Consider the following 27340-nt stretch of genomic DNA (forward strand, 5'->3'; position numbering starts at 1 on the left):
GTACAGACCCTTTCCTGATCTGCGCTGCTCCGTGTCTCCCTGCACCTAGCTGGGAAACAATTCCTATCCGTGACCATGCTAGTCTTTATGTTGCGTTACAAGCTTCTTGATTAAACTTCCTGCTGAAGTCAATCAGGTACCTTCTTTCTAATCTACGTTACACTAGACTACCTATGTACAGCATACATTATATCAGATTACATATAGAATGAAAAATACTTAGAGGTTCCAGTCAGCATTGAGAGCTAGTGTGAAAGTAAGAAGCAGAGTGAGCTCCCATCACTCACTCGGGCTTTAATACCGACTAGAAAAGAGTTAAATATGACATCATCTTCGCCATCCCCTAGATCAGACTATTGGTGGACCTACTCGTGGTGTCATCATACACACCTACTCAATTAATACTCAATTAATATTCAATGCGGCTTTTGACATACATACAAGAATTTCGGTATTTAGTAAATATGGCTGATGTTTATTGTTCTAGTGGTGTACATGCACAGGTCAGGGAGACCTGTGGCCTTGTCCATAGAACAGCTTCTTGGTATGTTCTAGTTCTGACAGAACTGAAGATTTTCTCTCTAAGAGAAAATCCCCTTAAAGGGCAGGTCTGCTCCCCAAGCCTTTTTGACTAACTCAGTCCAAATAACTGAGGCCTACTTAAATTATAACACAATGGATGTGCAGAAGCTCTCCATGCTCTCCAATGGGTCCTTTCACCCGTTTGCTTGCTTTGTCCACCGCAATGCACAAGAAAGTCTATAGGAACACATACTTTATGTATGCTCTGTACATTATTGCACAGTGGTAGAACTCATTGCTTCTGTTCAACTGGTTTTCTTGGCAAAAGGTAACTGGAGTGGGCTGCCAGTACCTTCTCCAGCCCATCGTATTTAGTCTGATGACTCTGCGATGACCTGCTCACCTTGGGTGGCCTTACACGATATAGCTCATTGCTTCATTAAGACACACAAGCACCTTCAACACAGCAAGGTGATGATCCAGGGGGCAAAAGAAGATGGCAGAAGCTAAGATGGTTAGACAGCATATGTGAAGCTATGAACATAGTGATGCAACAGCTGAAAGAAGCAGTGATTGACAGACCCATCTGGTGTGCAAAAGTACATAAAGCCACAGATAGTCGGAGTAGACTAAATGAATGAGGAGAAGTTGGAACTCCACCAAAAAAGGACACTTTTTTCCTTACAGGTACACTTTAAAAAGAACCTGTACTGAAAAAAGGGCCCCTGGGGGGTACTTACCTCCAGAGGGGGAAGCCTCTGGATCCAATTGAGGCTTCCTCCATCCTACCCAGTCCCACGGTGGTCTTGTTGTGCCCCTTGTAAACCACAGCCAATAATTTGTCAGGCTTTGGCTGGCTGTACACACAGATGCAGTAGCGCCTGCAATATTTACTTTCCCCAGCGCAAGAGCAGTAGGGGCTCTCGGCTTGGATCAGGTGGAAATAGCCGCTTGCGCCTGTGCAGTAGAGAGGACCTAACTGGGATCGGCTAGTTTCACCTGATCCGAGCCGAGAGCCACTACTGCACCTGCGCTGGAGCCGCGGAAGGTGAATATTTACATGGCTGCTTTCCGGAGCGGCCCATCGAGACCACCGTGTAACAGAGGAGGACGGGGGGAATCGTCAATCGGATCTAGAGGCTTCCTCCTCCCGAGGTGAGTACTTCCCAGGGGCCCTTTTTCATATTACAAGTTCTCTTTAAGCCTCAACTTTATTTATGCTCTTTTTAGCAGCCATCCAATGCACTTAATGTGATCTGGACCCAGACATTGGCATGAAAAGCTATGTGTTTAGGTCACAGGTAAGATGGAGACTTAAGTGCACACCCCAGAGTTTCTCAAGACCCCTTTGACATTTGTTTGCAGAGATCTCAATGCATTTTGCCATAACAACATTACATCCACTGAAAACAGGACAGTTTTGTTGATGTTCTTGCAAAGCAGAAATGCAAGTCTTCACTAATCACTACAGCAAAGGTCCCTCTTATAGGCTACAGTAAACAGATGTTTCAATAGTCATGGTTTATAAATGGAAAACAATCTCAGTAAAATGTAAAGCGTAGGCTGGGAGATTGGTGTCGCATGAGAGCCTGTGGCTACAGATATTGCATATAGCAAGCAGAAATGGCAACTGGCTAATTTGCTGAAACAATTACTTCAAAGAGCAGATGTTTGCAAATAAACAGATATTAAACATGTAGACTCAATGTGAAATATGTCTGCATAGAAACCCATAGGAATAGAAATATGTTAGGAAGAGGCCAGAGTCGCACAGCCATGAATAACAACAATTACCTCCCACAATCACAGTGTGTTGATTCCTGAACATTTAATGTGGATCAGCGTGCTAAGAGCAACATGGGGAAGAGAATATTTCATCCCAGTGGAAGCACAGCTTGCCAGAAATGTAATGTAACTCAACATTCTAAGTGGAATATGTTAGAGTCCAGGAGCAGAAAATGATAGCACAGTTTCTCTTTTTGCTTGTTGCCCTATGATTGCTGTAGCTTCCTGGATGTGTGCCTAATTGATGCTATGACTGCTATTCATAATAGCAAGGGGAGGAAGAGGACAAGTAACAAAATGCAACTATCCACACAGCACCCAATCGTGAGTTATGCCAAAATAATACGTTTTGTGTATCAACCCCCAAGGAGAGATAATTGATGGGATAAAAATGATAAGGAGAGATAAGGATAGATGATTCTTGAGATAGAAAAATAAAGAGAAATCATCCACGAGATAAGAAAAATAAAGAGAGATATTAAAGGAATACTATCAATACCCAAGTGTTCTAAAATGACAGTGTGCAAATAATGTCTAAGTAGCTGTGTAAACATTTTCCTACTTTTAATGTTAAATATCAGAGGCAAAAGCTGTAATTTATTGAGGGTACGATTTAGCTATATTGGGACAAATCAATTGCAGAAGGGGTGTCTGCTTCAATGCACAGCCAGAGTTGCATATCAGACTACAGAAAGCAAATATTAAACATATCAAACTCTGAAAGCAAAAACAGTATGAAAAAGCTGTGACAATTAGTTACATATCCTCTGCTCTCTTCAGACAGGTCAGTCAGAAACACAGGACACAGGAGCTGCAGCTGTTGGGAGCTCTCTCTCTCTCTGTCACACACAGAGCTACACATAGAGTTAAATGATCAAGTGTGAGGGGAATTTCCCCTCTCCTCATGGCTCAGTCAGCCGTCAGTTTTGGCGTCAGTAAAGTTTGAATGTATTTTGATAACAGTAAACAAAGAAGTTGCTACTAAAATGTATACACCAGTACTTAGCAGCACTTCCCAAACAATTCCTGTGTCAATTAACAAAAAAATATGTGAATCGATAGTATTCCTTTAAGGAAGGAAGATAAAGATAAATAATCCATGAGATAGAGTGAGCTAATTCATGGGATATATTTTTTTTAACTAACCTCATACCTCATTTGCACACTTTTGTGCAAATGACGGTATCAGCGGAAAACGTCAGTACCGTTGCCGTGCATTCACTTGAATGGGCCGGAAGTAAACCATGTGCAAGCGTCCCTGTGAACCGGTGTTCCAACATTTTAGCATACATTTACAAAATAGCATACATTTACAGTGATAAAGGTGTTACAACTGAGAAGTTGTGATATCATGAAGGCATACATTAGCATTCCAGCTGTGTCTTGAGTACGATCTGAATGTAATAATTAGTTTTCAGTTGGAGATGACAGAAGGTAGTTGATGTGAGGCTGCAAAAGGTATGAGGGAAAGGATTTATTGGAGCCAATGTTCTTTTTCTCCCTTTTTCTCCCTTCTTCTCTCTTCCGGATCTCACTCTATTTCCACTACTCCACCTTTATCACTCTGTATCTGTACGGTGCAATAATCTGTTCACAGCAACCTTTTGTAAGGAGAAATACGACTGAGCTACAGTTATATCTATGTAACAGCAAGTCTTGCTGGCAGATATTTGATTCAACCTTTCAGAAATATGAAGCTGGGGTTTTTCTGAAGGCTAATAGATAATGTGTGTCAGATATCCAGATAATGCTGCTGTACCATAACCTGTTATAAGAAATAAGAGAACCTTCTATTTTTACTAGCAGCAAGTCCAAAAGTTGGTTAGCACACCAGGCTTCTTATGAGCAAAAAAGTAAAGGTTTTATTTTTTCAAAGTATGTGTCAAAACACCATTGGTTGACAGTTGTTTCGGGGCCACGCAGAATCCCCTTCCTCAGAATAGTGCAGACATTTAACAGTTTTTTCACCCCTGAATATAAACAAACAAGCAGGCATGGTCTCACGAGTTGTTACAAGTCCCAAAGGACTCAAATGCGTGATTCAAATGAGGCTTAATTGCCTCAGGTGTGCGGCTGGATCTGAAGGGGTTGGTTACCCTTAAGTTCAGTGGGCCTCCCTGCGCTCCAAACAGCTTGCACGCGTCCTATTGGACGTGTTGCAAACCTCACTATGCGCACTTCCTCCTTCAAGCCATAAGGAAGAAGTGCGCGGTGGTGAGGCTTGCAACGCGTCCAATAGGACACGTGCAAGCTGTTTGGAGCGCAGGGAGGACCACGGACTTATGGGTAACTAACCACTTCAGATCCAGCCGCACACCTGAGGCAATTAAGACTCATTTAAATCACAAATTCGAGTCCTTAGGAACTCGTAACAACTTGTGAGCCCATGCCGGCAAACAAGTACTGCAGTACCACCCATGATAATTAGGTACCAACTCCTGTTCCATATGCATGTAAACAATACGCTCATTAAATGTAATATAGCACAGTAGGTTTGCAATCAGCATAACAATAGGTAACTGTATATGTTGCATCACTGAATTCAGCGATGCAACATATACAGTACATATTGTTAGCCCGGTGTGCTAACCGACTTTTGGACTTGCTAATAGCTACTGGGTGTCTGCTTTGCACCAGAGGTTTTGCACCCACCTAATACGGCAAGGTGTGCCACTCCAAACCTTTCTACTTTCTTCTATTTTTACTAGGGATGGTAATGCTTATTTCCCAGTTTCCGATTGGAAACTGGCTTCACACAGCATTAATTGGAAATCGGACAGAATGCTGCATTACCACAACTGGGAAATTTTAGGCCAATAACAGAACTCGGAAGCATTGGACCAATCAGAGAATGCTGAATATTTCCACGGATATCGGATTCTGCTGTGATTTTAGACCAATCAAAAGACTCAAATGTTAGTTTTTCTAAGTCTTGTGATTTGTTTAAAATTTCTGTGGTTTTCCAATTTCCGCAGTAAAGTTTTACATTTCCTGATTGGTCCAATACTACCGAGTTTTTTTAAGTCAGACTATAATGCGGATTGTGTAAAAAACAACCCTTTACCTAACTTTATTAACAAAATTGCCAAAACCCCCCAAACTTTCTGAGAAAATCGGAATTGGAAATCCGTTGGAATTTTGCAGTATTTGGCATCTGCAGAAATTACTATTACTAGTTATTTTAGTAGTTACTACTTAAATAACAATAGTGATCATCATCACAATCAGACAGGCATATCAGTGGCAGACTTTCTGAGTAAGGGGCTGACATTTTTATAGAAATCGCCTGTAGTTTTCACCAGGGGTAGTACTGTGAATAGTTATTAAGAAAAGCCAGGGGGGAAAAGGAATACAACAGAAAGATTGCTATTTCATGAACAGACAGCAGTCACAGAGTTTACAGAAGACTGACTATACAGATAACTCTGGAACATCAGCAACTGTAAAAAAACGCATCTGCTTTATTTGAATCCCTCACATTGCAATGATGCATGAAACGACTGAGCCAAGCACACCCGCCAGACCTGCATTAGCCCATATCTATGCATGCTTGGCTGCCTAGGAAGTGTGCCAGTGATTGAAAGCTTCAGTCTTATCAACCAATGGAGGTCTGATGCTGCTGTTGTTTAGACAAATGTGCTGCACATTGACAACCTGTCACTGTGTGTGAGAGATACTGATCACTATTCATTTACCACTCTCTTCACCACATTACTCAGCCGTTCCTTTTGCCCACATCATTTTACTTCTATACAAAACCTGATTCTTAAAGGACCGCTATCAGACCCGTACCATGGCAAATATAAGTACACTCTGCATATTTATTTTGAACTTGTGTAGAGAAAAAGACAGTTGGCACTACTGCATGAGACAGACTGTTGTGAGGGAGGTAGGCAGGGTACACAAACTTCACCCCCTTGGACGCCACATCAGCGTGCTCCGATCCATGTAGATATACTGAATGGAAAAAGAGGAGGAGGAGAGGATCGGCAAGAATAAACATACCGCAAATGACCAGCCTCTGTAGAAGCGCATATTTGCACGAAACGGCCGCCAGGCTTTAAAGTGCCCAGCACCCACCGTCAGAGCACAACTTCTATGCACCGGTATGTTTATTCTTGATTGCATTTGATCTATACATTTGCACAGTGCCTACGTTTGGAAATAAACTCACTTGCACTTCCGATCCTCTCCTCCTCCTCTTTTTCCATATATATTTTTAAAAAATAGTGTTTAAGTCAAAATACATATCACAATGACTGCAACAGATGTCACTGAAAAAAACACAATCATTGTGACAAACTTAGGCATATTCTACTTGCGTTGGATGCAATAACACCTATAACACAGATGATGGGTTCCTTTCTTCCCTTTCTTTTTTATATATATAATTCTACACTGCCTTCATTTCACACATTCAGCAGCAACACAGAGGCAGCACACTACTGCCTTCAATCGTGACTTTATAGAGCAGGATTGTGTATTACATGTTGCAGACCCACTTGTCCTTTATCAGGATGTAGTTATCCTACCATCTGGCATGACTAGTACATTGATTTTTAAAGTAAACCTGAGACAGAGGGGACAAGAGGATTTTTACTTATCTGGGCTTCTTCCAGCCCCATGTTGTCTGCGCGCTCTTTTGGTGTCCTCCTGGTTCAATCCAATGTGCTGCTGCAGCCAAATTAAAGTTTGTGACCTATTGCGCATGTGCTGCTCCAGGCCGCGTGCCCCCTCCATTGTACTCCCGTGGCCAGGAGCATTCTGCACATGCACAGTTACAAGTTTGTGTGAACTGCACATGCGCAGATTGCTCAGGAGCATGATCGAGAAGGCTGAGCAAGCTCAGTGGCCAGTTGCTGACTGTATCGGGGCTGACATCGGCACAATGGAACACCCTGAGAAGGAAGCAGAGATTGCTGAGAGAGTTCAGGAGGCTAGCAGAAGCCTCAGGTAAGTAAAACTCTTCTTCCACTTGTACACAAGTACACTGTTGCATCTGATCTTTCAGCAATAATGTATTATTTCTTCATATTCCCATGCCATAGGCTCAAAGGCTCAAATGCGGGCACATATATCTCACAAGGCTGTACCACTGACGTACAGCCCACTGACTGTCCTGGAAGTAGCTGATGGGCAACAGGTTGGCAACCAAGTCTACTGACAGGTTCCGCCACAGGACATCTGGTGGTAGTTATTGAGTGGCTGGTAGATATTTTTGGGGAGTAATTAGCTGGCTATGTGGTGGGGCTCCCCTTGTGCCTCCATTCAAGCAGCCTTTTTTCCAAGCCCACATAAACACCTTACTTTGAGTGTGTACTTATATAACTTGATGTGAGAAAAAGATGCAATGTGATAAACTCAAGGATCCCTGAACCAGATTGCGTTTGCTTTATAGTTATGCTTTTTATTACTGATTAGCATGTCTAATTAAAAACTCCACTGTACCACCAGTATGTAGCAAAGTAACTAGGGTGATGTACACATGGGCAGGGCTGTTAGACTTTCTAAGCACCCACTGATCAGGATAGAAAAGATAAATGAACTTTCATGATAACCCAACATTTGTTTTAGCAAATTGTTTCTCATAAAGCAGAATGAAACCCAGCATTTCTACTTTGCTCTAACCGATTATTTACTGTATATTATACACAACCAGCATTTATTTTACTAGAACTGCATTCAAAGGGTTAACACAGGCTTTAAAAGCTTCCCTTCCAGCAGAGCTGGCCGCTTCCGAACTTTACATAATGTTATCTTGTGTTTAATTGTATCAAGTGAGAAATGTAAACAAAGCCTTCTCTCACACTGCCAGGTCCCCTGAACAAAGTCAGACAAACATAAATGCTTTCTGATGCTTTATGATTAAGTTAGAGGATGAATAAAGCAGTTATAAATAAAATGCAAAGTCAGCTCTCAGAGTAAAATAAGTGTACTTTAGGAACATATAATTTCTAAATAAATAATAATACTTATGCACAAAAGCAAATATGCTAACCGTATGGCATATAAAAAGTAGGAAAACATGTTTTTATTGAATATTATGTCAAGGTTTTATACTGCTTTAAACTACAGGGTGCTTGTAGAGGGAAGGCAGCACCGATATGCCGACAGTTGGAGCGTGCCCTGGTCCAAAACACCCCAGTGCCTCCTGGGGAGTGCCAAGTAGAAACACAGGAAAGAGGACTGGCACCGCTCAGATGTATCAATAGCTCTTTATTGAAATGCTGCCTTTTTAATTTCAATAAAGAGCTATTGGTACATCTGAGCGGTGCCGGTCCTCTTTCCTGTGTTTGAACTACAGGGTGGGCAATTTATATCGATACACCTTAATAAAATGGCAATGGTTAATAATATTAACTTCCTGTTTGTGGTACATTAGTATATGTGAGGGGGGAAACTTTTCAAGATGGGTGGTGACTATGGCGGCCATTTTGAAGTCAGCCATTTTGAATTCAACTTTTGTTTTTTTCAATAGGAAGAGATTCATGTGACACAGCAAACTTATTGAGAATTTCAAAATAAAAACAATGGTGTGCTTGGTTTTAACGTAACTTTATTCTTTCATGAGTTATTTACAAGTTTCTGACCACTTATAAAATGTGTTCAATGTGCTGCCCATTGTGTTGGATTGTCAATGCAACCCTCTTCTCCCACTGATAGCAACACCACAGGAGAAATGCTAGCACAGGCTTCCAGTATCCGTAGTTTCAGGTGCTGCACATCTCGTATCTTCACAGCATAGACAATTGCCTTCAGATGATGGTGTGGTATATGGGGTACAAAGATAGTGGGGCCATTCTTCCTCAAGGCCACTGGATATGCGAAATTGCTACATGATGATGTGTTTCCCTCTTTATTAATCTCGTATCTTCACAGCACAGACAATTGCCTTCAGATGACCCCAAAGATAAAAGTCTAAGGGGGTCAGATCGGGAGACCTTGGGGCCATTCAACTTGGCCACGATGACCAATCCACTTTTCAGGAAACTGTTCATTTAGGAATGCTCGGACCTGACACCCATACTGTGGTGGTGCACCATCTTGCTGGAAAAACTCAGGGAACATGCCAGCTTCAGTGCATAAAGAGGGAAACACATCATCATGTAGCAATTTCACATATCGAGTGACCTTGAGGTTTCCATTGATGAAGAATGGCCCCACTATCTTTGTACCCCATATACCACACCATCATCTGAAGGCAATTGTCTATGCTGTGAAGATACGAGATGTGCAGCACCTGAAACTACAGATACTGTAAGCCTGTGCTAGCATTTCTCTTCCGGTGTTGCTATCAGTGTGTGAAGAGTGGGAGAAGAGGGTTGCATTGACAATCCAAAACAATGGGCAGCACATTCAGCACATGTTATAAGTGGTCAGAAACAAGTAATTAACTCATGGAAGAATAAAGTTACATTAAAACCAAGCACACCATTGTTTTTCTTGGGAAATTCCCAATGCGTTTGATGTGTCACATGACCCTCTTCTTATTGAAAAAACAAAAGTTGGATTCAAAATGGCCAACTTCAAAATGGCCACCATGGTCACCACCAATTTTGAAAAGTTTCCCCCCTCACATATACTAATGTGCCACAAACAGGAAGTTAATATCACCAACCATTCCCATTTTATTAAGGCGTATCCATATAAATGGCCCACCCTGTAGAATTGACATTCGATCAGCCTGATCATCAAGGAGCACATGTCCACTGCTGCCCTCTGGGTTGTAAAATTGAATAAAAAAAGTATTTTTGAACAAGTTCATTAGCAGTTATTAGGAATGATTGAAATGCTAAAAAATGTTGAGTTGATGCAAATGTTATGCATTTGGAATTTGAACAATCAAATAGGCCCAGTTCCAAGGAGCATACCTTTGTCCAAAATTTGCATAAAATGTCCATCTACTTGAAATAATTAGTGTCTTATTGAACATCCCTAGTAGTTATGCTGCCAGGAATAGTGTAGGAAGATTGCTTGCATGATCTTTTTCACAAACAATGGGTATTTGCAAGTGTGCTAATCTAAATCTTTGGTCATGTTTGCCATTGGTGAACCCATTATCTATAATGCCCAGGATGACTTTTAAACTAACTCAAGCCCACGCTCCCTCTGAGGCCATACACAGTAAAATTAGTGCTGAGCAGTTTACACCACTCATTGCCAGCAATGGCATGGAGTGTGCTACAGTCACATTCAATACACGTGAAAGGGGCTGCTTGCCTATTTCTTTAAAATGCTGCTGGCTGGATCTTTTTCTAAAGGTGTTCCACTGGCTTCATGTGAATAAGTATTTAGACTGTGTTGGATTGCTGAACAAATGGTGAAGCTGGAGTTGGTTAAATTATTATTATTTTTTTATTTATAGAGCGCCAACATATTCTGTAGAACGTGCAAAACATACAGTATAACAATGGGGAGCATAGATAGATGAGCAGTTCAACATACTGTACAATTAGTGATACAAGTACAGATACTTACAACTGATGTGTAGTTTTCAATACTTATGGGTGATCATTTGATAAATTGCACATCAACAGGAAACAAAATGGGAAGGCCCCTGCTCTTGCAAGCTTACAATCTAGAAGAGGCTTTCTCAACCAGGGTTCCCTAGAACCCCAGGATTCCTTGAGTACTCTGCAGGGGCTCCTTGGCTTTTCCCACCATCGTGGTGGTGGGAGAAATATGATAGACCACCTTATAATAGGGGGTATTGTAAAGAGAAGCACATTAATAAAAAGCACTAGAATAAGGAGACACTGTAATAGGGGGTAGTGAAATAAACAACCACACCTACTTTAAAAGACCATGCCTCCTGCAAAATAAATGCAGGGGTACCTTGAGATCCAAAAAGGATTTGCAGGGGTTCCTTGAGATCCTTGAGATCCAAAAATTATTTACAGGATTCCTCCTGTAAAAAGGTTGAGAATGATCGATCTAGAATGTAGTGTGGTTGAGACACGGAGGGAGTAGATAGAGACAAAGTGGTTGGCAGATGAGGCTGTAAGCTTTAAATTCTAGCTATAGAAAATTATAAGCTTTTCTGAAAAGGTGTGTTTTGAGGGTACGCTTGAAATTTTTAGGCTTGGAGCATGATGGATAGGCTGTGGTAGGGAGTTCCAAAGTAGCGGTGACACTCATGAGAAGTCCTGAATGTGAGAGGGAGAGGAGGTGACCAAGCTGCATAACAATAGAGTCTCTTCCAGTAGTTCATAGAGTTGTAACTGACTATTACTACATATAGTTGTAACTGACTATTACTACCTTTAATACGTGGATTTCAATTTAAACAGACCTGAACTTATACTAAAATAATTAAATGAACAGAAAGGTTGAGATGTAGACTTACAGGTACTTATTACCATCCCAAGGTGTCTGTTTGAATTGTCAAAGTAAGCCCTGCAGAACTCGGATGAGTCTCATTAATTCCTATACATCTGGCTAACAGAAGTGTGGCATGCCCACATCTGATGTTATCTATTAGCTTATGCACCATTATAGATGTCAGAACATGATCACACACATGGGCAATACTGCATTACTAAAATCTTTGGCTTCCTGCTTTAGAGGGGGACCTGCCTTGTCTCATCTACTGACCATTCTAGCAAGGAGACACCAAGACTTAGTAAGTGGGGTGGTACAGCTTTTGTTTCAGTTTAGGACCATTTGAAGAAAATATAAGTCTAGAATCTTGCACTTCTGACAACCAGTCTGATTATTCAGCTTAATGAGACTATAAATGGGCTGAGCAGCCCTGTCAGAGAAAACAACTGACAGAATATAATTTGTGGTGCAGCGATCAATGAACTGTAGAGGATGTTCTAATCTTAATCAGATTTCATCAGAGATCTGCTCAAAGGTCATCTGACTGAACCACTGCTCAACACAGTTTTTTACTGTTTGCATTATAAAACTATACACCTGCCAGTCAAGTTCCTGCCTGATTGATGCTGATTTACTGTAACACCAGTAGCTCTATTGATTGATATACTGCACAAACTGAACTGAATGTTACCAAACAAAAGCATGACAGTGAAGAGATTTCAGACCCATTAAACTGATCTGATCTGATGAAAATAAGTCCCTGCATTTGGACTATATATTGCTGGCTTTACACCTGTTAGATTTGGCCATATACACTTGCAGTCAAAATCCTAAAGGACAACTAAAGTAAGAGGGATAAAAAGGCTGCTATATTTATTTCCAGCTGATCCTGATATTTTTTTTGCCATAGATCCTGAACAAGCATGCAGATCAGAGTTTTCTAACAAAAATCTGACTAGATTAGCTGCATGCAGAGGCATATTTAGGGAAATCAGTGCCTATGGCAAGCAATGAATGTTTGATGATGATGCTAATGTCATGATGGACACACACACACACACACACACACACACATGCATGTTCTGGAAAACAGTTAAACTGGTTGGTATAATAAAGTACCTCTCCTTAACTTGGCTGAGAGCTGCCTCTAGTCTCAGCTCTGAGTGCATCTCTGTGCACATTGTCCAGCACAGCAAGTGTATGGGCGCCAGGGCCGGATTTGTACTTTCCAGTGCCCTAGGCCTGCTGTCTCCAAGTGCCCCCCCCCCCAAAAAAATATTTTGTCCAACACTCTGACTAGCGATCATTGGTTTGAATGGGCTCTTTTCAGTTGTGCTGCCCTGCCCCCCATTCAGCAAATAATTCCTGTAATTTGCGCTCCTGCCCGAATGTTCACAGCGGCCGATAGTGTTCTGGGTATGCATACTTGAGAAATGATGCTGATGTATGACCGGTACTTGTCAAGAATGCGTAACACTGTACCGGCCTCGGTTGCTGTGCACATCTGGGCAGGAGCGAGAAATTACAGGAAGCGCGAGTGGACAGAGCATGCACAGCTTCTTTGACCTCTGTGCGACAGGCTGCAGTCGGAGCCACAAACAGGTGGTAGGGAGTGCGAGTGGCCAGAGCATGCGCTGCTTCTTTGTCCTCTGTGCGACTGGCTGCAGTCGGAGCCACAAACAGGTGGCAGGGCAGTGCAATAGAGAGAAGCCCATCCAAAACAGAGAACAGGTAAGTAGCAAACATCCTGTCAAGACCCACTTTGGATGTTCTGTTGTAATTATAGTGGACCTGAACTCAGAACTTCCTCTCTGCTCTAAAAGATACGCAACAACATAACCTTTAAATAAAAACATTTCTTTGTTACAGCTGATACAAATCCTGCAATAAATCTGCAGTGTGTCTACTTCCTGCTTTTATGGAAGCAGACATATTTTTAACATCCTGTGCTTTCAAATAAACTTAGATGTTGTGGCAGTCAGGTGACACAGTGTAGAGATCAAATTACAACTTGTGACACAGAGGAGGGGGAATTAGACAGGCTCTCGAAATACATACATGGTACAGTTCTCTGTTGTCCTTCAGTCCTGTGCAAGAGTTCAGCTCCACTTTAAAGCATCTGAATGACATTTATTTATATTTGCTGAAAAATCTATGAATCTCTTTTGAATGCTGAATGTACATATGGTAGCGTGCTCTAACATATTGACAGTATACTGGAACAAAGTCTGAAGAAGGCTTATTAGCAGAAAACTTACTCTTTTTCTTTTAAGCCAATAAATGGTATCACCCTGATTCAAAACTCTCTGCTTTCGCTGATGGCTAAAATGGTACAATGCTTTACTACTACAGGAAAGCAGAAGGATGCCAAACCATACACACTAGCATAGAGGTAGTAACAGTTCAGGTGCAGTGCTGCTCGGATACCCCTTTTCAAAATCCGGATTGAATTCGGATCCGGATACCTAGATATCCGATCCGAATCGGATATCAGAGTTTGAAATTTTGGAACCCGAATCGGATATCCCAGTATCCCAGATATCTGCCCAGATTCGGATATCTGGGTAGAAAACCGGAAGTGGGTTTTAAATTGCCTTTAAAACGTTTTTTTTAGGGTAAATGAGGCATGTAGCATCATGTTTTTTTAATGATGTGGGGACTTAAAATCCTCCCTCAAAAAAAAAATTCTCTCTCTCAGATGGGAAATACGAGTTTGCTCGGATAGTGCTATTCGGATTTTTAAAAATATCCGAATAGCTATTCAAAGTTTGGATAGTGGAAAAAGTTCGGATTATCTGGGTAGTTCGGATACCCGAATATTGGATGAGCACCACTGCTCAGGTGTCCTTTAAAATAACAGTTTAGCAATGAAAGGGAAAAAAACAGCATTTTTATTCTTGCAGGTCTCATAGATGGTAGGAGCTGGAGGACAGAAAATGAGTCAGGAAAGAGTTAACTAAGGAAGAGAAGAGACCACTGCTAGCTAAGAAAAATAGTCATGAATTAGGATTAGATACATTAATTAACAACTGTCTGCTGGGGTCAGTGTCAAAGCTGTAAAAGAAACTAGCAGAGCTCAGTGATGTTTGTGAATGCCTGCATTAAAACTCAGCAGAACTATCTATCTATCTATCAGTTCTATCTGCTTTGTAATGTAAATCCCTTTTATTTCTCACATCCACTTGTATGTCCATCATACAGAAGAATGATTGTTATAAAACATCAAGAAGTGAGAGAGAGAGAGAGAGAGAAGCAGGGATTGGGGAACTCTGGAATTCAGCTATTAGTGCAGAGCAGGGCGCTGGATGGCTGCGCTGCGGGACCAGAAGAGATGATTTACTTTGACATATGACCTCTTCTCTCTCCAAGTCATGCCGCCCTTCTTATCTTATCTAATTTTATCGCCCTAGGCTGTGGCCTTACTGGCCTTTCCAGAAATCCAGCCCTGATGGGCGCACGATCTACTCTGCCTCTCACTCGGCAGACAGTCCTCCCATCCCATCAGCCCCAGTGGCATGCCAGCACCGCTCCATGCTGCGATTGGCCAATCACAGGAGGGGATGACCGGCTGGCAGCCATTAAGCGAGCGGCACTATACTGGCTGATGCTCCATGGGTAGCTGTGCCTAACCAGACAAAGTATGTGTATGGAGAGGTGAATGGCTGGGACTCGCGCAGCGGGCAGACACACAGACCTGGCTGGGAGTAAAGAAGAGTCACCGGCTGCACAAACTCTCCCATTCACTCCACAATAATGCGCCCCCCTGGGGAGGAGTGACAAGGGATGCCTCTAACAGGTGCCCTATGTGCACCCTGCAAGATACGCGTCTGGCTGCATGCTTGTTTCAGGTGTGTGATTCAGATGCTACTGACCAGAATGATTAGTAGGACTGCCAGGTAACTGGTATTGTTTTTAAAGGAAATAAATAGGGCAGCTTCCATGTCCTGCTCAATTCAGGTGTCCTTTAAGGAAGACTTATGCACACGTAAGAGGACTGTGATTGACAGGGTACAATTCATGGGGTGACAGTTTGGAGCTGAGTGCTGTACAGAAGCATTACTATTCTAGCGAGGATAGCGATACATCTGTTGCTATGGAGTGAGAAGGAGAGGTGATGTGTGGTGCACAACAGATTGGGAGGGGTGAGGAGAAGAACAATGGGCTCAGTCTGCACTTTGCCGAGTTGATACGATACTTCTGATCTTTTGGCTTAGCATCAGGGCTGCCATGCATACGTTCGAGTCTCAACAGAGGTGGGACCAAATGGCTGCCTCTGCCAAAAGCGTCTTGCCTGTGTACAAGGTTTAAAAGCTGTCCACATAGTACAGTACATTCAGTCATAATGTACTGTTCTATGTGGACATCATAGTTCAACATTTCCCCTGCAGCGATAGCGCTGCGTATGCACGACGGAAGGAAAAATAATGGTGGTAAAATATTCTAAATTGCCAAATCTCAGAAAAATCGTATAGCAGTGCGATTGCTGTGCCATTTTGCTGTACTCCTGGGAAAAATGATGTTGCAAACATCTCTGCACAGTTTTCATTAGTTCAAAGTTTACCTAGCGAAAACGCACTCAGTGGAAAATAGCCCTTATAATACATAATTAAGTGAGGAAAAAAACAACTGCTGGTTTCAGAACAAGAGTTAACAGATTCATTTAATTAAAGGAGGAATCGATATTCCAATCGCTGTTATTTGGCTGAACTGTAGCGGGTTCCAATGTTTCTTCTATCACTTTATAGTGCTGTAAACTACTGTTCCATTCCCAAGTTAAAGGACCCTTCATCCTTTTAAAAACTCTCATTTCCGAGTGCTCCCTGAAGCAGCACATTATACTGCTGCACTCTATGGGCTTGCTTCACTAAACCATGACAACGCATATCACGGCTGTTTTCACACACGTTTTCACGTGAAAATTCGCGATTATGCGAGTAAATTTGCAATGCGAAAACGGCCATGATTATGAGTTAACACGGTTTAATGAATCAAGCCCAATATGGGTAAGGAGGAGTCAGTGGATTATTCCGCTTACCAGTTATCACAGGGCAATGTTATCATTTTATTAGATGGCTACTGTGCTAGATTCCATCTATAGTGATGTTCTGCGCTTTAAGGCTCAGGTTCTGAATCAGTCTCTTTTGAAAAACAAGTATTGGTAAAAACCTTTTAAATTCAAATGGAGGTTATTAAGGTTTTGCTGCTTGTTGCTCATATTCAGTAATTACAGTGAGGGAAAGAAGTTTTTGATCCCCTGATGATTTTACTTGTTAAGTAGGTTTACTGTAGCTGTTAGCGTCAGAAAAACAACAAAAGAACCTTAAAAAAAAACTCAGTACCCCAAAGTCAGAGGTTGATGTGCACTGTAATGAGTCAAATCAGTTTTGATCCCCTATCAAAAGATGACTTACTACCTGGTGGCAAAGCCCTTGTTGGTGATCACAGAGGTCAGACAGATTCTTATCATTTACAACCAGATTTACACACATCTTAGAAGGGATTTTGTCCCACTCATCTTTGCAGAACCTCTCCATGTCAGTAAGGTTTGGAGTCTGATGTTTGAGAACTCAAATATTCAGCTATCTCCACAGATTTTCTATTGGATTAAGGTCTGGAGACCAGCTAGGCCACTGCAGGACCTTCTGTGTTTTGGGTCATTGTTATGCTGGAAGACAGCTCATACATGGACCATCTTAACTGTTCTACCAGAGGCATGTAGGTTCTCACCCAAAACTTTAAGGTTCATTGGTCACTATATGTGGTGTCCTGCAGTTGTCTTGTACCCTTAGAAGAAAAACAGCTACAAAGCAAAATGCTTCCACTTCCATGCTTGACTTTGGGGATGTTCTTTATTTATACACCATATTTTTATTCCTCCAAAAATGGCTGTTCAAGTTAATTGTACAGAGTTCTTTTTTGGTATCATCTGACCACAGCACTTTCTCCCAAGCCTTCTCTAAATCACTTTTCCTTCCCAAAGTAAAGACAGGCATGTGCCTTTGTGAGCAGGGGGACATTCTGGGTGGTGGAAGATTTCAATTTATTATGGCATAATGTGTTACCAATGGCGTTCTTGGTGACTGTGGTCCCAACTGCCTTTAGATCATAAACAAGTTCCTTCCATGTAGTTGTGCTCAGTTCACCTACCGTTCTCGTGATCATCCACACCCCATCATGTAAGATCTTGCATGGAGCTCCAGACTGAAGGGGAATGATGGTAATTTTATATTTCTTCCATTTTTGAATAGTTGCACCAACAATTGTCACCATACATCCAAGCTTCTGGCTAATGGTCTTGAAGCCCATTCCAACACTGTGCAGGTCTACAATCTTGTCTTGTATGTCCTTCAACAGCTCGCTGTTCTTGCCCATGGTGTTGGAGAGGTTGTAATTGGAGGAACTGATTATGTGGACAGGTGTGCTTTCTTAAAGCGGTATTGTCACCATAAAAATCAAATTTCAACAGCAACTGGTCTGAGTGTATTAACCCCCCTGGCGGTCTATTAAAAACCACCAGGGGCAGCGCAGCGTTTTTTGGTGATTATTTTTTTTAAATCATGTAGCGAGCCTAGGGCTCGCTACATGATAGCCTCTCTGCAGCGGCATCCCCCTACCCTCTTCGATCGCCTCCGGCGATCAGGAAATCCCGTTCAAAGAACGGGATTTCCTGGAGGGCTTCCCCCGTCGCCTTGGCGATGGGTCGGGATGTCGTCACCCACGTCATCAACGTCGTGACGTCATTGGGAGTCCCGATCCACCCCTCAGCGCTGCCTGGCACTGATTGGCCAGGCAGCGCGCGGGGTCTGGGGGGGGGCGGCGCGGCGGATAGTGGCGAATCGGCAGGTAGCGGCAGCGATCGTTATGCACACGCAGCTAGCAAAGTGCTAGCTGCGTGTAGCAAAAAAAAATTATGGAAATCGGCCCAGCAGGGCCTGAGCGCCACCCTCCGGCGGCTTACCCCGTGTCACACACGGGGTTACCGCGAAGGAGGTTAAGTGATAAAGATGCTATTCCTGCATTCAAAACTTTTTCTGCTGTTATGGTTTGGAGTTATCACATACTTTAGGAGCACTGGCCCTAGTGCCAAACAGTGCCAAAAAGTTGAATGCTGGGAGTTCTTTTGAATGCTGGGAGTTCTTTTTATCTATAATATATTCCTCCTCTTCCATCTATTTCCCTGCCTAGCTGATCACTTCTGTTTACAAGCAAGGCTGAGGTGACTCAGTGATTGAATGTGTAAATAAAAAAAAGACTCCGGGAGGAGGGCAGCTAATGAATACACAATGGGCAAGAGAAGGGAGGGAGGGAACACGAGTCAGGGAGGATATGATGTCAGCATTAGCTTGGCAAAATGGCCACTGCCCAGAATAGGATTTTCTGCTTTTCCTTTGTAAAATTCACAGGAATCATTAAGTGGATAGCACAATACATCTGTTATGTAAGTAGAAGTAGTATTTATCTACTTATATATGTGTTTTTTATTTCTAGGTTAACATGGGTGTTGCTTGTTCTTTAAGGTGTACTGTATATTATATCTGTGGTGGAAAACGAACCCTTGTTTGGGCAAACGGAGGAGGGCAGAAACAGATATAAACGAGAGCGAGTATTTTGCCCCTTTGGAAGGTGCATTGCCCACTGGAGATGAGATTTTTGTGGAATTTATAAAAAATGGAAAAAGTGTAAATATCACAATATTTATCCTGTGATGTCCACTTTTCATTTTTTATTCAGTACCACAGATGTTTCACAAATAATTCAAGGAAAATTGGAGCAAAACTGCTATAAAAGTGGAGCAGATGCCGAGAGTAAGGATCATGATTGGTCGCTCTGAACAACAGCACCACTTTTGCACCAATTTTCCTTGCACTGGTTTTGATAAATCTGCTCAACGGAAAAACAATTTTGAGAATATCTCCATATTTATAAAAAGGTGAACAGAGCAGACTAAAATAGTGTGAAACTGTAGAACTCCTTTTCACCACTTTGATAGTGGATAAGTACTAGAAGGAGAATTTCTCTAAGGCAGGGTTCACTCTAGAGTGCAGCCAATATGCTGTGACTGTCCCGTTGTTCTCATATGTCCACTGGTGTACATTGTAATGGATATACATAACACTGCTATCTATGACTTATACGACTTCCATCCGGTGTCCACAAAAGTTGTGCAGGATACGACTTTGTATTCCATCACCACAACAAACACAATAGAAAAAAACATTCCCATCAGAAAATGTCTAAAGTAATATAGAATCCATCAACATATCTGTGTGTCCATTGTGGTTTGTTCCAGAAAACAGTAGGATTTTCCATCCAGTGTGAACTAAGCCTAATGCTTGTTCTCCACTTGTATTATTTATTTGCACTCTTCGGTCACTTCATTACAAGTCAGTACGGCCTCTGTTCATTTTTTTTCTACACTACTTGTTCACCATTTTTTTTTGCTCATTTGACTTCAATGGAGATTCTTTCCTCTACTTTAGATTATGTGTAGCATTTCTTTTCTCTGCTTTTCCAGGCTAGTTCACCAATGAAAAACTTCAGTTGTCCCTTTCATAAATCAGGTGAAAAAAATGGGTCACTAGATTTTGAACAGTGAAGAAAAAATTGGAACATAAACTGAATTTTCCCACACTTTTAAAATGCAGTACACTGAGCAACCAAAAAATTTGTGACGTTGTGAGAAAACGCGGAAAAGCCGCGACGTGTGTTCAGAACAAGGCGGCTGATTCCGCGTCCAACGCGGCGGTTTGCACACGTAGGCCTACATCTACTAATATGGCGGAACGCGGAGAAACCGCCGCATGCCCTGATAGCGGTGCGGCTGGTTCCGCGTCCAGCGCGGCGGGTGGTACACAACACATGGCTGGTGTGGCTGGGACTGATAGTCCACACAGGTTCAGAAGGACGCACGCGCGCGCTGAGAGGCAGAACTTTTATGACAGCCAGAAGGGAGTCAGCTGACCATGCCGGTCAGCTGACGATTCAACCAGTTCCCATTGGTCCAGCACTTAGGGGAGGCGCTGGAGAGCGCTGTGATATATATACTGGGTGCTGGTCATTCGCTGGTTGTCTGCCGTTGCGATCACTACGTGGAAGCACTCAGACCTTTTGTTAGATTCTGTGTTACCAGTTGTTATATTCAGACTAGTTCCAGGGTGTTGATGATCAAGGACCTCACACCCAGATTAGGGACTTGTATTACCATTCTGTTATACTTCAGACTAGTTCCAGGGTGTTGATGATCACGGACCTCACACCCAGATTAGGGACTTGTGTTACCAATCTGTTATACTTCAGACTAGTTCCAGGGTGTTGATGATCACGGACCTCACACCCAGACTAGGGAATTGTAGTATCATTCTGTTATACTTCAGACTAGTTCCAGGGTGTTGATGATCACGGAGCTCACACCAAGACTAGGCATTGTTTATTATCTGTTATGACCTTCTGCTTTCCTGACCACTCTTCTGATTACTGATTTGGTACTTCGCTATATCTGATATTCTGTTGCCAAACTCTGCATGTCTTAGGATTACTGAATCTGTCTCCTGTCTTTGTACTTATCTGTCCGTGTGTTGCCGACCTGGCTTGCCCGACCTCGAGAGCTATCTCCCTAAGTTAGAGATAGTTCACAGATCATTAGTGACACTCTCCTATTGGTGTCACTAACGCTCTGGTCCTTCAATCTCCTGGCCTGGCCCATCCCTTCGGGAGATTCTCAGGTTACTGGAAGGCACTTGTTCTCTTTTGCAGTATAGCCTACTGCTCTGATACCTGTTCTCCAGGTATTGCTCTCAAAGTATTTACTGTTGCACCAAAAAACTCATATCTCTCTGGTGTCCAGAGGTTAGCGATATATCTGATTATCGGTGATACTGCAGATCATCAATAATCGGGTATATATCTGTATTCTTGGTGATACTGCAGATCACCAATAATCAGACCCTCTCTGTGTTACACCGATCATTACAGACGTCCTCTAATAACGAGTTAGTCCACCTTTAGTTCTGATTACAGCCAATATTCTTCTTGGTATAGACTCAAAAAGATGCTGATACCGTTGCTGGGGAATGTTGGCCCATGCTGACATAATGGCAGCTCTAAGTTGGGTCAGATTGGATGGTGCCATTTCCAAGCTCTGAAGTGATCTTTTGACTTTGTTCCACAAATGCTCAATAGGATTGAGGTCAGGGGACCGAGCTGGCCATGAAAGCAGATTAAACTCTGATTGATGTTCTTCAAACCAATTTGAGATTGATCAAGCATAGAGGAAAGGGCCCACAAAATGCATCTTTTCCTATTTTCCTGTGATACAAAAAGCACCCTTGATGATCTCCTGCTACTAAAGCCCATCCTTTGCAAAGTCCATCTTGTTTTGCATTGCGATATGCTTTGTTATCCACCTGCTTTGAATCCAGCTGTAATTTGTCCTGTTGTTGCCCTTCTGTTGCTATGGACTATGCGTGCTACTCAACTTTCACCTCTCTCATTTAACAGACTGTTTTGACCAGAACAGTCTTTATTGATTAAAGTTTTTTTCTGGACTGCCACTCTCCAAACACCCAAGATACTGTTGGGTGATAAAATCCAAACAGAGTTGTTGTTTCAGAGATGCTAGCACCAACTCTTCTTGCAACGATGATCATCCCTATTTCTAAGCCATTTAAATCTTCGTCTTACCCATTTTTACATTTTGACTTCCATGATAACTAAGTCGTCCGAAGCTGAGCGTTCCTTATATAAGCAACTCTGTATTGTTACGTCACTCTATCGTTACTTGGACTGGTTTACATTTAAATAAAGAGTTTCTTTTATTTTACATTCTAGTTTACATTCTAGTTCACATATCACACTTGAGTTCAGCACAACACATTCTCGGGTTCAGAAGACATACCTGTCTGGGAAAATGTACACCGCTATATTGTAAAATGGTGCACATAAAAACCAATGACATGTGAAAGGGCTCTTGCAGAATTTTTTGTGAATAGCTGAACATATTTTACAAACAGTATCACATATAGCTTATGCCTTGTACACACAACCAATTTTACCACCTCCATGTAGTTTTGGGGTTAACAGATTTTGAATATGATGAACAGAATGTGTAGGTAAGCGCTCATACTATATGGAGGTGGTTAAATTGGTCAGTGATTGGCCAATCAAAATGAAAGGTGTGTATCAGTCTTTAGACTGCCAACGCTGATTACAGGCATGCATGCAAAAGGGGCATGAGGAAAAATGGGCGCTCATTTTCGTTCATAAAACTATTGTTAATATCTACAAATATTCTTCATTTTGAAGTGTAAATAGTGTAAATTATCATAATAAAATATCGTTATATATTAACAATATTTTACTACAACTTAACCTAACCCTACTCTGACACAGAACCCTCAACCTCTGATGCCTAACCCTAAAACCTCCTTTTTCTGAGGCCTAACCCTAAAATCTTCCTTCCTGACACCTAATCCTAAAACTCCCCCTTCCTGACACCTAACCCTAAAGCCACCCTTCTCCTTCTGTTGCTAAACACTAAAACCCTCCTTCTTGATGCCTAGCCCCACAACACCTCTTCCTGTCTCCTAACCCTAAAACTCCCCTTCCTGATGCCTAACCCTAAAACTCTACTTCCTGACACCTAATCCTAAAACCCACCTTCCTGACTTCTAACCCAACCCCCCCCTCCCTGATGCAACTCTTCCTGACGCCTAGCCCTAAAACCCCCCTTCCAGACACTGAACCCTAAACTCCCCCTTTCTGACACCTAACCCTAAACCCCCCTTCTCGAGACCTAACCCTAAAACCCCCCTTCTTGAGACCTAACCCTAAACCCCCCTTCTTGAGGCCTAACCCTAAAACCCCCCTTCTTGACACCTAACCCTAAAACCCCCCTTCCTGATTCCTAACCCTAAACCCCCCCTTCCTGATACCTATCCCTAAACCCTCCCTTCCTGATACCTATCCCTACAACCCCCCTTCCTGACACCTAACACTAAAACCCCCCTTCCTGACTCCTAACCCTAAAACCCCACTTCCTAACTCCTTACCCTAAAACCCCCCTTCCTGACGCCAAACCCTAAAACCCCCCTTCTTGAGGCCTAACCCTAAAACTCTTCTTCCTAACCAAATGCTAAAAATGATAATTTTAAAAAATGAATAATTTGTAAATACAAAACATTACAAATTTCAAAAACTATAACGTTTTCATTTTCAAAATGATAACAATTTAAAAAAACTTTGTTGTAATTTACAAAACGCGCCCACATTTCTGCTTTGGGCGCCTAATAGACGGTATTTGCATTAGCATCTATGGGGCATCCAAATAATCTAATAGCCACTGGGTGCCTACATTTCCTGCTTCTGATGCTGTAGACTGAATTAGCATATTAATATTTGTAGTGAATACAACTGATAACTAGTACTGCACTACGACTTCACAGTTATGCATAAAAGGGCTCAAGTTAGCTGGTATCAAATATTAATGATTTTATAGACAACGTCCAACCATAATTTCAGGATTGTTGGAACTCTATGCATTCTGCTTCCTAAAAAAGGGATGCCCCTGACTCATAAAACAATACACTGTAAGCCTCCTCATCCTATTCATGTGTGTTGCAGGAAGCACAGCGTGCTACAGCCAGCGGTGCGCTCAGTGATCTGTAGCATGCACATTGCATTAAAGGCTGATGTAAATCACCCCAAGCTTGTCCTGAACATTGAATCAAGCGCTGTGAGTGATTCATCTATCTTCAGCTCTGCACTTTTCTGGCTACATCTGCCGATGCTGAAATAAATTGGGTGATAAATTCACTTTCCCCATCACACCATAAAATAAATGGTCATGTTGCTAGCCCTCTCCTCCTTTATGCATGCAGTGTGCGCTGTAGGCAGACAGTCAATAATACCCTGCATCTTATACAGTACATCCTCTTATCTGACACTGGGAACTCATAGACCAGTGACATCACTGTGTCTCATAGCCTTGTACAGCATGCTGCAACAGGGCAGAGCCCCATTAAAGTAGATTACAAGAAATAGGAAGGAATAATGTCAGATGGCCATGCCCCACCTTGCAGTCAAAAGTACAAATATATGCATGCATAGGACAGTTCTCCCTGTAACACAGGGTGAGGCTGTTGTAAAACAAGAAATTATTGTCCCAAATGTAACTGCTGTCAATCTGAAATGATAGCTCTGGTGTATTTTGAAATCAATGAAGTACAGAACAGACACTTTACAGTTACAGTCTATCATTTTACCAAAAGAGTTGTAGATGAGTCCAAACTAACAACCAGCTGATGTAGTGATGATACAAACAGTGAAAATACAGGTCTGTTTGAATGATGAAAACACTAGTAAGCTAAGTACACATGTAGACTCACAAGCATCCACTTAGATTCTGACTACCAATTATTAATATTTTCTAAACCTATAATAGTAACAGCATATGATGAGAGGCTCAGTAAGCCAAGGCTACAGCAGATCAGTACAAGTTTTCCACACACAGGAGCCCCCAGTCCTTTCTGCTCATGCAGTAGCAGACACCTTACACATTGATGGGGGAATACCATCCATTCCACAGTCTGCTGCTCCAGCCCAATTCTGCAGCCAGACTTTCCCACACATTTGCTAATATACAGAAGTTCACCTACTCTCTCACTACATCAAAATACAATGAACCTTTCCAGATACTGACCAGGTCTGTCCCCAGATTCTGATGAGCGCTGACCAGCATTGTGGCAGGGAAGAGGTGGTTTGTTCTGTTGTGGAGTTACAGTATAGTAGTAGTGTCTCCTCTCCCTCAGCAGCAGCGCAGGGAATGGGGATGTCTCAGCACAAGTCAGTGTAGTCTCACGCAGCTAGAGAAAGCCAATCTTGTATTGACCAGGAGAATTAATCAGAAAGACAGCATTAAAAAAAAAGCCCTGACTCTCAGCGAAATTGCCCAGTGTGAGGGGAGAGGAGGAGGTGGGGAATTGGACTGTCGTTTAGAAGCTGCTGAGGAGAGGAGTGACTTAATGCAACAAATAGCACACGGTTACAACTGGAGCAGAAAGGGCTGTACAAGGGGCACACTGTATACTAATAATATAAAATAGATTGTGTTTTTAGTCCTAGAAGCTAGGTAAGGGGAAAAAATGGAAACATTACCACACATCTTCATAACACAGGCACTGGGTGTTCCAGATATAGGTGGAATCACACTTTGTTTTTATTTAATATGATAATGTTGATCAATTTTTTTAAAGTTAGTTTTAAAAATGTCATTTGTGTAGTGTTCAACACATAGCATGCTGAATCTTATTATGACAGAATTGTGCAGTATTTTACAGCAGAGGAATGTGAATTGTATTTCAGCATAATAACATGAAAAATAATGTGTGTACCCTTTATTTATCAATAACAAATGAGGGATTTAAAGTATATTTCCAAAAGACTATTTCAGTATACCGTATATTCTGGAATATAAAACGACCCCCCAACTTTTCCAGTTAAAATATAGAGTTTGGGGTATACTCGCCGTATAAGACTACCCCTCTTCCAAAGCACACCAAATAAAAATGTAACCTATAGACAAAACATAGATAAAAATTGCACATAGTGCATTACTGCTTTTTCAGATCATAAACACACATGCCCCCAAAGCCGTGCAAAAGTGACAACGCTGTGCTCCACTCGTGATGAACGGCAACCCCCTCACACCAGCAGCTCACCAGATGGACACCACCTCAAATCCAGGTGGGTCTAGCGCAGAGCCTTAGAGCGGCCAACTTCAAATACCAGCCTCCACAATAGATGTATCCACAGTAGAAAACAGATCCTCTTTAATGAACAGTTCCACTTGTAAAATACATAAAAACATACATAGCGTAATACAGTTGAGATAATCAGCAACGTCTGCGCAGTGTCAGCGCACTCACGTGATTTAAGAAGTTATCAGGCATCTCGGGCCTCATAGCCCAACAGTATTCAGCTGCTTATGGCGGTGCCGGCGTCCCGATCCTCCGCTCCCCGTAGCTGCTAACTTGCTTGGTCTGCGCGCCTCTTCCCTGCTGCCCAGTGACGTCAGTGCTCCTGGTCACGCCCTACGCGTTTCGTCCAATGGAGCCCCTGATGAGTCCATTGGACGAAACGCGTAGGGCGTGACCAGGAGCACTGACGTCACTGGGCAGCAGGGAAGAGGCGCGCAGACCAAGCAAGTTAGCAGCTACGGGGAGCGGAGGATCGGGACGCCGGCACCGCCATAAGCAGCTGAATACTGTTGGGCTATGAGGCCCGAGATGCCTGATAACTTCTTAAATCACGTGAGTGCGCTGACACTGCGCAGACGTTGCTGATTATCTCAACTGTATTACGCTATGTATGTTTTTATGTATTTTACAAGTGGAACTGTTCATTAAAGAGGATCGGTTTTCTACTGTGGATACATCTATTGTGGAGGCTGGTATTTGAAGTTGGCCGCTCTAAGGCTCTGCGCTAGACCCACCTGGATTTGAGGTGGTGTCCATCTGGTGAGCTGCTGGTGTGAGGGGGTTGCCGTTCATCACGAGTGGAGCACAGCGTTGTCACTTTTGCACGGCTTTGGGGGCATGTGTGTTTATGATCTGAAAAAGCAGTAATGCACTATGTGCAATTTTTATCTATGTTTTGTCTATAGGTTATGAAGAGGAGCGCTGTCACTTATACATACTTATTGACATTGAGGCTTTGT

General features: G+C 42.4%; 1 protein-coding gene across 3 annotated transcripts in view; it reads right to left on the bottom strand.

Annotated features, from left to right (window-relative positions):
* The window catches only part of LOC137544115 (inactive dipeptidyl peptidase 10-like), a 158279-nt gene extending 132852 nt beyond the window's left edge, over positions 1-25427 (bottom strand). For all 3 annotated transcript variants that reach the window (XM_068265184.1, XM_068265183.1, XM_068265185.1), the window contains exon 1: positions 25325-25427. In XM_068265184.1, coding sequence (XP_068121285.1) covers positions 25325-25363 — 39 coding nt within the window. In that variant the 5' untranslated portion in view covers positions 25364-25427. The remainder of the gene's footprint in view (positions 1-25324) is intronic.
* Positions 25428-27340: the final 1913 nt, after the last annotated feature.

This window comes from Hyperolius riggenbachi, chromosome 2, assembly GCF_040937935.1.
Source record: "Hyperolius riggenbachi isolate aHypRig1 chromosome 2, aHypRig1.pri, whole genome shotgun sequence".
NCBI classification, from domain to species: Eukaryota; Metazoa; Chordata; class Amphibia; order Anura; family Hyperoliidae; genus Hyperolius; species Hyperolius riggenbachi.